The sequence below is a fragment of the Garra rufa genome, chromosome 18 (genome assembly GCF_049309525.1).
Source record: "Garra rufa chromosome 18, GarRuf1.0, whole genome shotgun sequence".
In the NCBI taxonomy this organism is placed as follows: domain Eukaryota; kingdom Metazoa; phylum Chordata; class Actinopteri; order Cypriniformes; family Cyprinidae; genus Garra; species Garra rufa.
The window spans coordinates 31,480,108-31,492,215 of NC_133378.1; the positions used below are offsets into that span (position 1 = coordinate 31,480,108).

At 35.4% G+C, this 12,108-nt stretch overlaps 1 protein-coding gene across 1 annotated transcript in view; it reads left to right on the forward strand.

Annotated features, from left to right (window-relative positions):
- The window catches only part of LOC141290597 (inactive dipeptidyl peptidase 10), an 82,563-nt gene extending 70,784 nt beyond the window's left edge, over positions 1–11,779 (forward strand). The window contains exons 20-25 of the mRNA XM_073822712.1: positions 441–635; positions 914–968; positions 4,272–4,371; positions 4,615–4,673; positions 6,835–6,907; positions 6,984–11,779. Coding sequence (XP_073678813.1) covers positions 441–635; positions 914–968; positions 4,272–4,371; positions 4,615–4,673; positions 6,835–6,907; positions 6,984–7,207 — 706 coding nt within the window. The 3' untranslated portion in view covers positions 7,208–11,779. The remainder of the gene's footprint in view (positions 1–440; positions 636–913; positions 969–4,271; positions 4,372–4,614; positions 4,674–6,834; positions 6,908–6,983) is intronic.
- The last annotated feature ends 329 nt before the right edge of the window (positions 11,780–12,108 follow it).

Genomic DNA, 12,108 nt, shown 5'->3' on the forward strand with positions numbered 1-12,108 from the left:
AGAAGGTAATGTGACAAGAATGCAGCATGGTGAACTAATGCCTACTGCTTTACTTAAGCCAGTGTTGCATTAAGAAAACAGGATGCATGCTGAGTTTCCTGACGGTGACAAATCAGCTCTCCTCACATATACACCAAACCAAAGCCTAAAACTTAAGTTCACCTGAAACTTCCTTTGCTGCCTGCAAGCAGTGGTGTCTCCTTGTGGAAATGCAAATCTAGTTAAGACTCCTCTCTCCCTCGCCGTAGTTGGTTAGGCTACATGATTTATGAATGCTGCTTTATTAATAAGCAATATGCACGCGCTCGATTGAGATGCAAGAAGTGTTCCGCAAGTGTGAACACATTTACAGAATGAAGATCAGTCTGCTGATGTCTTTTTAATCTACAATGTGACATTATGTGTCAACACCTCAATCCATCCATTTTCTGAACCTCTAGTGACAGTATTCCCGGGAGGCAGTCGGTAACAGAGGAGTTTGCCCTGGGCTGGCCGGAGGTTTTATCCAGCCTGCACGGAGTGGCGCTAGCCTGGATTGATAACAGAAGCCGGATCTCGCAGGGACAGAAGAGCAGCACCTTGGACCCTCGCAAACTGGGTTCCCTTCACATTAAAGACAAGCTTGGAGTTGTGGAGTGAGTCATTCTCTCATTTCAGTTATTAAGAATAAGACCTGTAATAGAAAAGTCATTTTGCACAGAAAATGTCTGATTAGGAAATGCTTTATGCTTTAAAGCAGATGCTGAGATTTCTTTCAGTATTTGTGAAACACTTGCTTGGCTAATTTAATTTAACCTACTTCTTGCTCAAGGCAAAAAAGCAATGTTTATGTCTCAGCAGAGTTAATACGTTGGCTGCTTATAAAACACCAGCCATTCATCATAACATCTTAAATTTGCATGTTTCATTTCAGATGGTTAATGCAGTTGCCATACATTGATGGAAGACGAGTTGCTGTTTATGGAAAGGTAAAATGTTTTGAAAATTAAGAGTTTGACCTCTGACTTTTGATTGGATGAGTCACATTTGAACAAATGATTTATGCAAGTTGGAAACTGTGAACAGCCTACAGTTAGGCTAATGAGTACAGCTGTATCCACCCACTTTTTCCACTTTTTTTGTTTCTAGAAGCATTATTTCCATTCACATTTTTCATTTGGATTTTTATTAAAGGAGAAGTTCAGTTTCAGAATGAAAATTTGCAGATAATTTACTCACCCAATTTACTCACTTGTCATCCAAGATGTCTTCTTTCTTCAGTCGTAGAGAAATTATGTTTTTTGAGGGAAAACGTTTCAGGATTTCTCTCCATATAGTGGACTTCTATGGTTCCTGCGAGTTTGAACTTCCAAAATGCAGTTTAAATGCAGCTTCAAAGGGCTCTAAATCATCCCAATCAAGGAAGAAGGGTCTTATCTAGCAGAACGATCGGTCATTTTCTAAAAAAAGAATTACAATTAATATAGTTGGAGGAGAAAATGAGATGGTAGTTTTTCAACATACCCCCATGTCTTGAACCAGAATACACAGAATTAGACAAGATGAGCATTTGAGGTTAAAAAGTATATAAATTGTAATTTTTTTTTTGTTTGTTTTTTTAGAAATTAACTGATAGTTTCACTATATAAGACCCTTGTTCCTCGGCTGGTAGGCCTTTGTATTTCTCACAATTCTGAGAAAAAAGTCAAATTTGTATATTTATATCACAATTCTGAGTAAAAAAAGTCATATTTGTAAGTTTATATCACAAATTCTTTTGGAGTTAATATCTTGCATTTCTGACTTAATAACTTGCAATTGCAAGTTTATATCTCGCAATTTTGAGAAAAAACGTCAGGTTTGTAAGTTTACATCACACAATTCTGACTTTTCTCAGAATTCCGAGTTTACATCTCATATTTCTGACTTAATAACTCACAATTGCGAGGTAAAAAACATAATTTCTGTACGACTGAATAAAGAAAGACATGAACTTCTTGGATGACAAGAGTGTAAGTAAATTATCTGTAAATTTTTGTTCTGGAAGTGAACTTCTCCTTTAAAGTGTTATAATCCATTAACCAAAACAACAGCTTTATTGAGGAAAATATCTAAAACCTAGTTTTGCTTGCTGCAACTCTGATTGGTGGAATTTTATTCACAGCATCATGGGTAATGTCGTTTTCACCAGTAATGTCGTTAAACACAATTTAAAAAAAAAAAAACTTTAATAATGTGAACTGATGGATGTAACAAAAGCATATACCATTTAATAACATCCTCAGAACTCACAACAGGTCTTAGGGCTGCACGATTAATCAAAAAAGTAATCAAAACCTTCAGCATTAAAAACGTACTACCGAGTATGTAGTCGACGCTATACGGATCTGTATGACTGTTATGAATTTAAAATTAAAATTTAAACTTTTACACGCAGCACCACTCATCAATGTCAGTTTCAAGACAGTGGACCAATTAGAAGACCATGGAGGTGGAGCAAGTGTCGTGAACTTTTGTTTTGATTTTTACAGCGGTTAAAGGAGAAGTTTAGATTATGTACTCACCCCTTGTCATCCAAGATGCTCATGTCTTTCTTTCTTCAGTCGTAAAGAAATTATGTTTTTTGAGGAAAACATTTCAGGATTTTTCTCCATATAGTGGACTTCTATGGTGCCCTGAGTTTCAACTTCCAAAAAGCAGTTTAAATACGGCTTCAAATTATACTAAACGCGGTTGTAAATGATCCCAGCCGAAAAAGAAGGGTCTTATCTAGCGATAATTTTATTATATACTTTTCAACCTCAAATGCTTGTCTTGCTCTGCCTGAACTGTTTTTTTTTTTCTGGTTCAACAGAGGGTATGTTGAAAAACTCCCATCTTATTTTCTCCCTCAACTTGATGTAGGACGATTTTGAAGTTGAGAGAGAAAATGAGATGGGAGTTTTTGACATGTCTCGAACCGTAAAAAATTCAGGAAGAGCTAGACAAGATGAGCGTTTGAGGTTAAAAGGTATATAAATTGAAATAATAAAAATAAAATAATAACCAATCTTTTTGCTAGATAAGACCCTTCTTCCTCGGCCGGCATCATTTACAACCGCATTTGGATTCGTTCAAAGCCGCATTTGAACTGTATTTCGGAAGTTCAAACTCAGGGCACCGTAGAGGTCCACTATGTAGAGAAAAATCCTGAAATGTTTTCCTCAAGAAAAAAAAAAAATTCTTTACGACTGAAGACAGAAAGACATAAACATCCTGGATGACAAGGGGGTGAGTACATTACTTGTAAATTCTTTGTTCTGAAAGTGAAATTCTCCCTTAAAGTCAGTGTAAAGACAATTCTGAGAAGTGTTTCAAAACGCATTATAAATGTTTTATTGCTGCAAACGCATTACAAGTGCGCTATGTAGTACTTTTTACTGTTTTAGTACATTTTAAATCAATTTTTAAATCATTTTAAATGTTCTTAAATTCTCTTGAGTTGATGATTATTTTAATTCCTCTTATATACAGCACTTTGAATTACCATTGTGTATGAAATGTGCTATATAAATAAACTTGCCTTGCCTTGTCTTACTGAATCGTGGAGTTAGACCATTAAACAGTTTTTCACCATTTTTGTGTTCAGGATGTTTTGGGTGGGATTGAAATCATGTCTCGATGATGCACTGGAGCCACTGAGAGCCACTGTGCATTTAGCGCTCAGTGGTTCACCCGCTCAACCGCGAGTTACTGTCATTACTGTCATTACTGTACATTTAGCCTACATTTTGCTAGCTAGCTTCGTCAAGTAAATGCATATTACCTGGTTGTGATCATTTACAAAACAGCTTAGTCATCCATTCAGGTTATAATGGTATTTGACAGTTCAGAGAGACGGCATCTTTCCCGTGAGTGTCGAGGTTTCAGCGTTGACAGTGGAGACACCTCCAGCGTTTGAGGGCAGATAATATTGCTTGTTTTTTAAAGATTTTGATAGTTTATTTTATCTACTTTGGCTGGGTGGTTAATAACACATTTTTCTGTGTTGTGACAAACTCAGAACACATATTAAATATTTCTTTACACAGACTTTAAGGAGGGTTTAGGCATTACATCATTTCAAATAAAACAACTTAAAAGTGGTCAAATGGATCTAATGCTCTGCCGCCTGTGGCCTATCGCTTTAATACACATCTTCTTAGCAAATAAATCTCTTTGTAGACTTGCATCATATTTTCACTTCGGATATGTACTTTGAATTTAGTCTTCAGTTGCAGAGCTCTGACATCAGCCAACTTTTGTCCTCACAGGGGTTCGGCGGCTATTTAGGTTTGAAGATGTTGACGGCAACCGATCAGATGTTCAAATGTGCCGCTGTTATGGCTCCCATCACAGACTTCAAGCTCTATAGTGAGTTCCAGCTCCATACACTATGGCAGAACAATATTTTTGGACATTTTTGAAGTACATTCTTTTAAGTGCATTGGAGTGCTTCAGAAAACCATGGTATGTGATATGGTAATCATTCAGTCCCATGGTATATATCAAAGTACCCTGGTACTGCTACTCCGTGTGATAAATGGTGTAATCTGCAATGCAGTACAGCTTTTTTTTACATTTATGTGTGAAATTGGATTCAACTTTGTTTTCCAGGTGCTGCCTTCTCAGAAAGATATCTAGGCCTTCCAACTAAAGAGGAACACTCGTACATGGTAGTAATTTTCATTAAATTTTCAATTTTCATTCATTATCAAGCATTATGTTGCAGAAAAGTTTCATATAAATACAGTGCCTTAAGTCTAACTTTTTAAACTGTGTGTTCACAGTATAACCCTTATTACAGTACAAAATATAATTTAACAAAATTCTGGTGGATTATGAAAAATTCATCAGTGAAATACCTGGTTTGGTAAAATTATCAGCCCCTTAGAGTATGCCATTATAAACTTGCTCAGGTGCAAGCAATCAACTTCCAGATTAAACACCAGGCGAATTGCCCCACCTGACATCAATAGTAGTGGGTGTTGATTACAGAATAAAATGAGCTGTTTCTTGAAGATTCAGCTATTAGTAGTGCATTGTACGGCTAATAATTCACCATGGTTGGGAAAGTGCTTTTAGAAGACCTCAAGGATAAAGTTGGGCACAAGGAGAAGGCTACAAAAACATTTCAAAGGCTTTAGCTATCTCTTGGAGTACTGTTCAGAGCGTCATTAAGAAGTGGAAAGCATATGGCACCACCAGTACATCCAAAAGTGGATGACAGAGCCAGGAGGACATTGATAAAAGAAGCTACCAGGAGGCCAAAGGCAACTTTGAAGGACTTACAAGGCTTTAGGGCTAGGCCTGGTCAGTCTGTGCATGTGACAACAATCTCCCAAGCTTTACTTATAGCTGGCCTGTATGGCAGGGTAGCATGAAAGAAGCCTTTCTTGTTTGCGCTATGCAAAAACACGTTTGGAAGAGTCTGATACCTTCTGGCAAAAGCTGTTATGGTCTGATGAGACCAAAATTAACTTTTTTGGACTGAACTCTAAGCACATTGTTTGGCGAAAAGCAAACATGGCACACTACCCAAAACACACCAACTTCAACAATGTAACTTCAACTTTGTTACAATGTATTGTAACAGTGTGACTGTCACAATCTAACCTTATTCCACAACTGTGACTTGTTTCTCAACAGTTACATTGTAACAAAGTTACAAGAAAGTCACATTGTTACATTGTCGAAGTTACGAGAAACAAAAGTGACTTTTCTCATGGAACAGATAGGGAACGAGGGTCTGTTTCTCGCCAGTGTCCACTCCACAAACGCGGCGAAATCCGCTCGAGGGCCATCCTCGGACAACGGCGCTCTGCATGACGCGTTGATACTTGCGTCATAGAACGCACAGAGCGCGTTATCCGGATAGCTGGTGGTATGAGCTACGAGCTGGAACATCAACGCGTAGACCTCGAGCGGTAATTCCCCTGCTTCAGCCTAAGAAGGATGAATTCCGGACGGAGTAGGTGATCCATGAGGAAAAACACAACGGAAACAAAAAGACTGGAGAAAGCGAAATGAGAAATAAAAACGGGGTATAACGCAAAAAAAAAAAAAATGTTTTAGGTCGGTCTTTCTGTCATGAATCAGACAGGAACAGACAAACAACTACGTAGAATAACGAACAGTTTAATAAAAATCCAGGAGAACAACGGGAAACACAGGAGCACGGGGAAGTAACATTAAAGACCGACAAGCAACAAAGCAAAGACACAAACTTATAAAGACACAATGATTGGGATACACAGGTGTGGGAAATTAGGCAGGAACCAAAACACACAGAGCAGCGGGGGAGATGGGAGAAACCAAACTAAATAGTCCAGGGGTGTGACAGTCGGTAGGCTATAATGTCTACTAGAATGTTAAAAATGTTCAGTTTTAAATATTTTTTTTTAAATTGTTGTTTTGTAATTGATTTCTTTGTCTTTGAAAAGCAAGACAAAACTGTAAAAAGCAAATATTTGCTCTTGCAATGGGGAAAAAATTGGCAAAATACATGGGGGAAAACACGAAAAACGGTGTTCGGTAATCGGCCTTCGGCCCAGTGTGTAATATTGTTTGGCTTCAGCATAGAATTTTTGTTTTGGTGCATCCCTAATATTGTCACAAAGTTGTCACAAAACAGACATGCTTATGAGATTTTAAATCACATTTTGACATTTAAAGTTACAGGTATGAAAAACAAAGCCGCAATTGGATAAAAGGTCACATTTGCAAAAATTAAAATGCCAATTATGACAACAAATTTGCATTTCCCTGTTAATTTTGTTATACAGTCAAAAACAAACTTCTATATTATGTGATTGAGATGTGATTGTATCTTTGCAGACTGCATCTTTGTTGGATGACATTCACAAGCTAAAAGACGAAAACTTCCTCCTCATACACGGGACAGCAGATGGTTAGTTTCATATTTACAAATCTCTCACGTTCATCATTTGTGGATTTCCAGTCATGTTTTACTTTTGTCTGTTTAGCACGGGTACATTTCCAACACAGCGCTGAGTTGTTGAGTCGTCTGGTGAAGGTAGAGTCCAACTACACCCTTCAGCTCTACCCAGACGAAGGCCACACCTTAAGAGAAGAGCGGAGCAACCAACACCTGCACCGCACACTCCTTCACTACCTCCACAACTGCCTCAAATACGACCCCTTCCTCAACATAGAGGAGGAAGAGGAGGAGGATGAAGAGGAAGAGTGATCTCTTACACTGTCGGCCCACTCTCGGTCCTCAGAGGTGCCCAGTACTGGTGACTAACTTCAGGTTGCATTATTTCACCAAAGGAAAAATGAGCAAAATGAAGATCAAGAGGACCAAATTCACCAGCTCTTTACCACAAACTCAATTTTAGAATGTTTTTTTTTTTGTTCAGACTGCAACCGTAAATGTTTCCAGAGCGTCCAGGAAGGTGACACAATACACACAGTATAATATCTAAAGGGCCCATGTGATCAACATCGTAAGTCAGTGTAAAAAATGGGAAAAGATGCATGTTGATCAGCCTTGATGTTGCAGCGCCACCCTGCGGTCAAAGACGGCTATTTCAAGACGTGTTTTGTGAACTGGGAAGTTGAAAATGCTAGTGGATTACAGAAGCAGTGTTGTTATTGTTTACTAAAACTATTACAATTATTTTTTTTGTTAATTAAATATAAAATTATATATAAAAATTACGTGAAAATTAGATGTTAAAAATAACAGTTCTAAAATTAGTAAAACTAAAATAAAATAAATTAAAGCTAAGTAGAAATATTTAAACATGAAACTAAAATTAAAATAAAAACACTGTATAAAAATTTTAATCTAATTAAAAATATTCATAAATTCTATCATAGAATATAAATAATACTAAATAACACTGAACCTGATGCAGCTATCTAGAAAGATGGGTGGATGATATGATATGGACCACAAATGAGGTTGCTGATATGAAATGAATGCCTATTTTACACAGTAATTATTGGAAAAATAGATTTTTTCTTATTTATTGACTGCAAACCGAACTAGCACATCTGTTACTCAGCCATATGGACGTTGTTACTATCTGATAATCTTAAAATGACCAGAGATCTGATCTATCGCTAGAATACTGTGGAAGATTTGATTGAATGTAAACTGCAAAATGTAATTTGAACCTGGCTCTTTATATGCATGACAAACCGGCTGCATGGTGCTGTATACTCAGACTCTTTCATAATCTCTGTGCCAAACACAATAGTAATTTGTGAAAAAAGTAGAATTTGCATACAGTGTGTTAACCCGAAGCACACAGTGTGCACATACAGCAAGTTCTGAACATCTCCAAAGCATTGCGGTGTAAGTAGACAGGCTGTCCTTGCTGTAAGAGTACAAACCAATGACTCAAACTGCATGCTGCTGTTTACAGAAGCCTCATAAAGTCTCCAGCATACATCATATCTCTTTATAAACATCAAGCCCTGCTGTGCAGTTTCACACTGAGAGTAACTATATTTTAAGTGATGGGCGAACACAACAAATCTGTTGCAATTGTCATGCATATGCAAATTTCATGTTTACAGATCAAATGTGCCAAATACTCTGTGACCAAACCTTTCAGTACTGATTTATGTTGATTCATATTTTTGACAAAAATGTGGTTAATCAGTTGGTAAGATCAGAGTACTTTTTTAGACAATGTCCAAAAAAAGTATGCATATATGCTTTTATATAAACTACCGTTCAAAAACTTGGGGTCAGTAAGATATTTTTAAAAGAAATAAATACTTTTATTTAGCAAGGGCACATTAAAGTGAACAAAAGTGAGAGTACAGTCTTTACAGTTACAAGAAACTAAAGTCACATTTGTGGAATAAGGTTAGATAATTTGTGACAAAGTCAGAGTTATAACAATACATTGTAACAAAGTTCAAGAAACAAAGTGACAGTTGTGAGTCACATTGTAACATGTTACAGTTTTACAGTTACAAGAAACACAATTCACAGTTATGAAATATAAGGTTAGATTGCGACTGTCACGATTGTAACAGTCAGAATGTAAGTTACAGTTACAAGAAACAGTTACAATTGTGACATGTAAAGTCAAATTGTAATTATATATTGTAACAAACTGACAGTTGTAAGTCACATTGTAAAATATTACAGTGTTACAGTTACAAGAAATAAAAGTCACAAGTATGAAATATAAGGTCAGATTGTGACAGTTACACTTACAACAGTCCGAATGTAACAGTTACAAGAAACAAAATCACAATTGTGAGTCACATTGTAAAATGTTACATTATTACAGTTACAAGAAACAAAAGTTACAGTTGTGAAATAATGTTAGATTGTGACAGTCACGATTGTAACAGTCAGAATGTAAGTTAAAGTTACAAGAAACAGTTACAATTGTGACTTGTAATGTCAAATTGTAATAATACATTGTAACAAAGTGACAGTTGTGAGTCACATTGTAACATGTTACAGTGTTACAGTTACAAGAAACAAAAGTCACAGTTATGAAATATAAGGTCAGATTGTGACAGTTACACTTGCAACAATCAGAATGTAACAGTTACAAGAAACAAAGTCACATTTGTGAGAAACATTGTAACATGTTACATTATTACAGTTACAAGAAACAATTGTAAGTAACATTGTAACATGTTATAGTGTTATAGTTACAAGAAACATAAGTCACAGTTATGAAATGTAAGGTTAGATTGTGACAAAGTCACACTTGCAACAGTCAGACTGTAACAATTACAAGAAACAAAGTCACAATTGTGAGAAACATTGTAACATGTTACATTATTACAGTTACAAGAAACAGGCACAATTGTGAGTAACATTGTAACATGTTACAGTTTTACAGTTACAAGAAACATAAGTCACAGTTATGAAATGTAAGGTTAGATTGTGACAAAGTCACACTTGCAACAGTCAGACTGTAACAGTTACAAGAAACAAAGTCACAATTGTGAGTAACATTGTAACATGTTATGTTATTACAGTTACAAGAAACAAAGGAACAATTGTAACATGTTACAGTGTTACAGTTACAAGAAACAAAAGTCACAGTTATGAAATATAAGGTCAGATTGTGACAGTTACACTTGCAACAATCAGAATGTAACAGTTACAAGAAACAAAGTCACAATTGTGAGAAACGTTGTAACATGTTACATTACAGTTACAAGAAACAGGCACAATTGTGAGTAACATTGTAACATGTTACAGTGTTACAGTTACAAGAAACATAAGTCACAGTTATGAAATGTAAGGTTAGATTGTGACAAAGTCACACTTGCAACAGTCAGACTGTAACAGTTACAAGAAACAAAGTCACAATTGTGAGTAACATTGTAACATGTTACGTTATTACAGTTACAAGAAACAAAGGAACAATTGTAACATGTTACAGTGTTACAGTTACAAGAAACAAAAGTCACAGTTATGAAAGATAAGGTCAGATTGTGACAGTTGCACTTGCAACAATCAGAATGTAACAGTTACAAGAAACAGGCACAATTGTGAGTAACATTGTAACATGTTACAGTTACAAAAAACATGTTAAGTCAAATTGTAACGATACATTATAACAAAGTTACAGGAAACAAAGTCACAGTTATGAAATATACTCGCAACAATCATAGTGTAACAGTTATAGTTACAAGAAACAAAGTCACAATTGTGAAATTTAAAGTCATTGTGATGTTACCTTGTGATAAAGTTTCGGTTACAAGAAACAGACAAAATTGTGAGATATAGTTATGAGAAACAGTCAGAAGTGAGATGTAAAGTCTAATTGTGACAGTTATAGTTACAAGAGATAAAGTCACAGTTGTGAGATGGAAAGTTATATTGTAACATGAAGTTACATTGTGACAAAGTCACATTTGCGAAATATAAAGCCACATTGTGATATTCAAAGTTATAGTTATGAGAAATGCAAATTGTCAAAGTTACGAGAAAGTCACAGCTGTGAAATTTTTGAAATTTATGCTTTTATTTGGCAAGGACACATTAAAGTGAACAAAAGTGACAGTGAAGACTTTATAATCAAATTTTATTTTCAAATAAATGCTTTTTTACAATTTTACAAAAATATTAGAATATTAGGAATAAATATATAGAAACTTATGAAATAATATTACAAATTTTTAAACACTGATAATAAAAATAAATATTTAATGACAAAGAATGATTTCTGAAGCATCACGTGACCCTGAAGCTGTTGAAAATCAACTTTGCCATCACAGGAATAATTAATATTTTTAAATATATTATAATTATATTATAATTTTTTATATAATAAAAAATCTTATTGACCCCACAGTTTTTTAAAAGTAATTCACTTCAATATATGCAGGTTTTATCCAGAGGTTCACATCACCTGCTCATGACATAGCATTTTGTAACATTATAAAACTTATGACAAAGCTTATGAGAAAACAAATTGGACAAAATGACAATAAAATGTTATAAGCAGACTACTTATAACACAAGTTATCAGTCATCCCACCAGCCTTCGACCTTCTCATTCACCAACCAAATGATTATTTATTTTTTTGTGACCTTCATGTATTGCTGAAATGTGTATGTAGAAACTTTGTAAGTTTTGTGTGTTGACATAGTGATGCAACTAAGCAAGTTACATATTCCAGAATGTTCTGTTGTTCTGTAGGTCCAAGAAAATCCTTCCTGCCAGAGCCATGACAATGTTACAGGCAGCATGAAGTCTGAAATGAACGTCCTTGAGCCTCTGTATCTATATATTTGTATCTAATGACCTTTTTTTTCAATAAAGTCTGAAATCTTTGTGTACCTGCAGTTTCAAGTCATTTCAGGACAATGAGCATAATTTAGCAGCCAAAGTAATGTCATTTTAGTGATAAGTAGTGATATTAAAAGAGCGGAATTCAAACCAGGCATTACATTAAAATTACAATTATTATTTAAGAGATGCATTCATTTTTTGTAAAAATGTCAAGGTGCCTCGATGATACAAAATTAGCACGTGAGTTCACATGAGCATATCTGTCATTCTATTTCTAGTCAGGCAGTTTAAAGAACAACCCACTGCCGAAACGTCTACGTCTGAATAATTTATGTACGTTCCTTTCGTGAGCCAATCACAT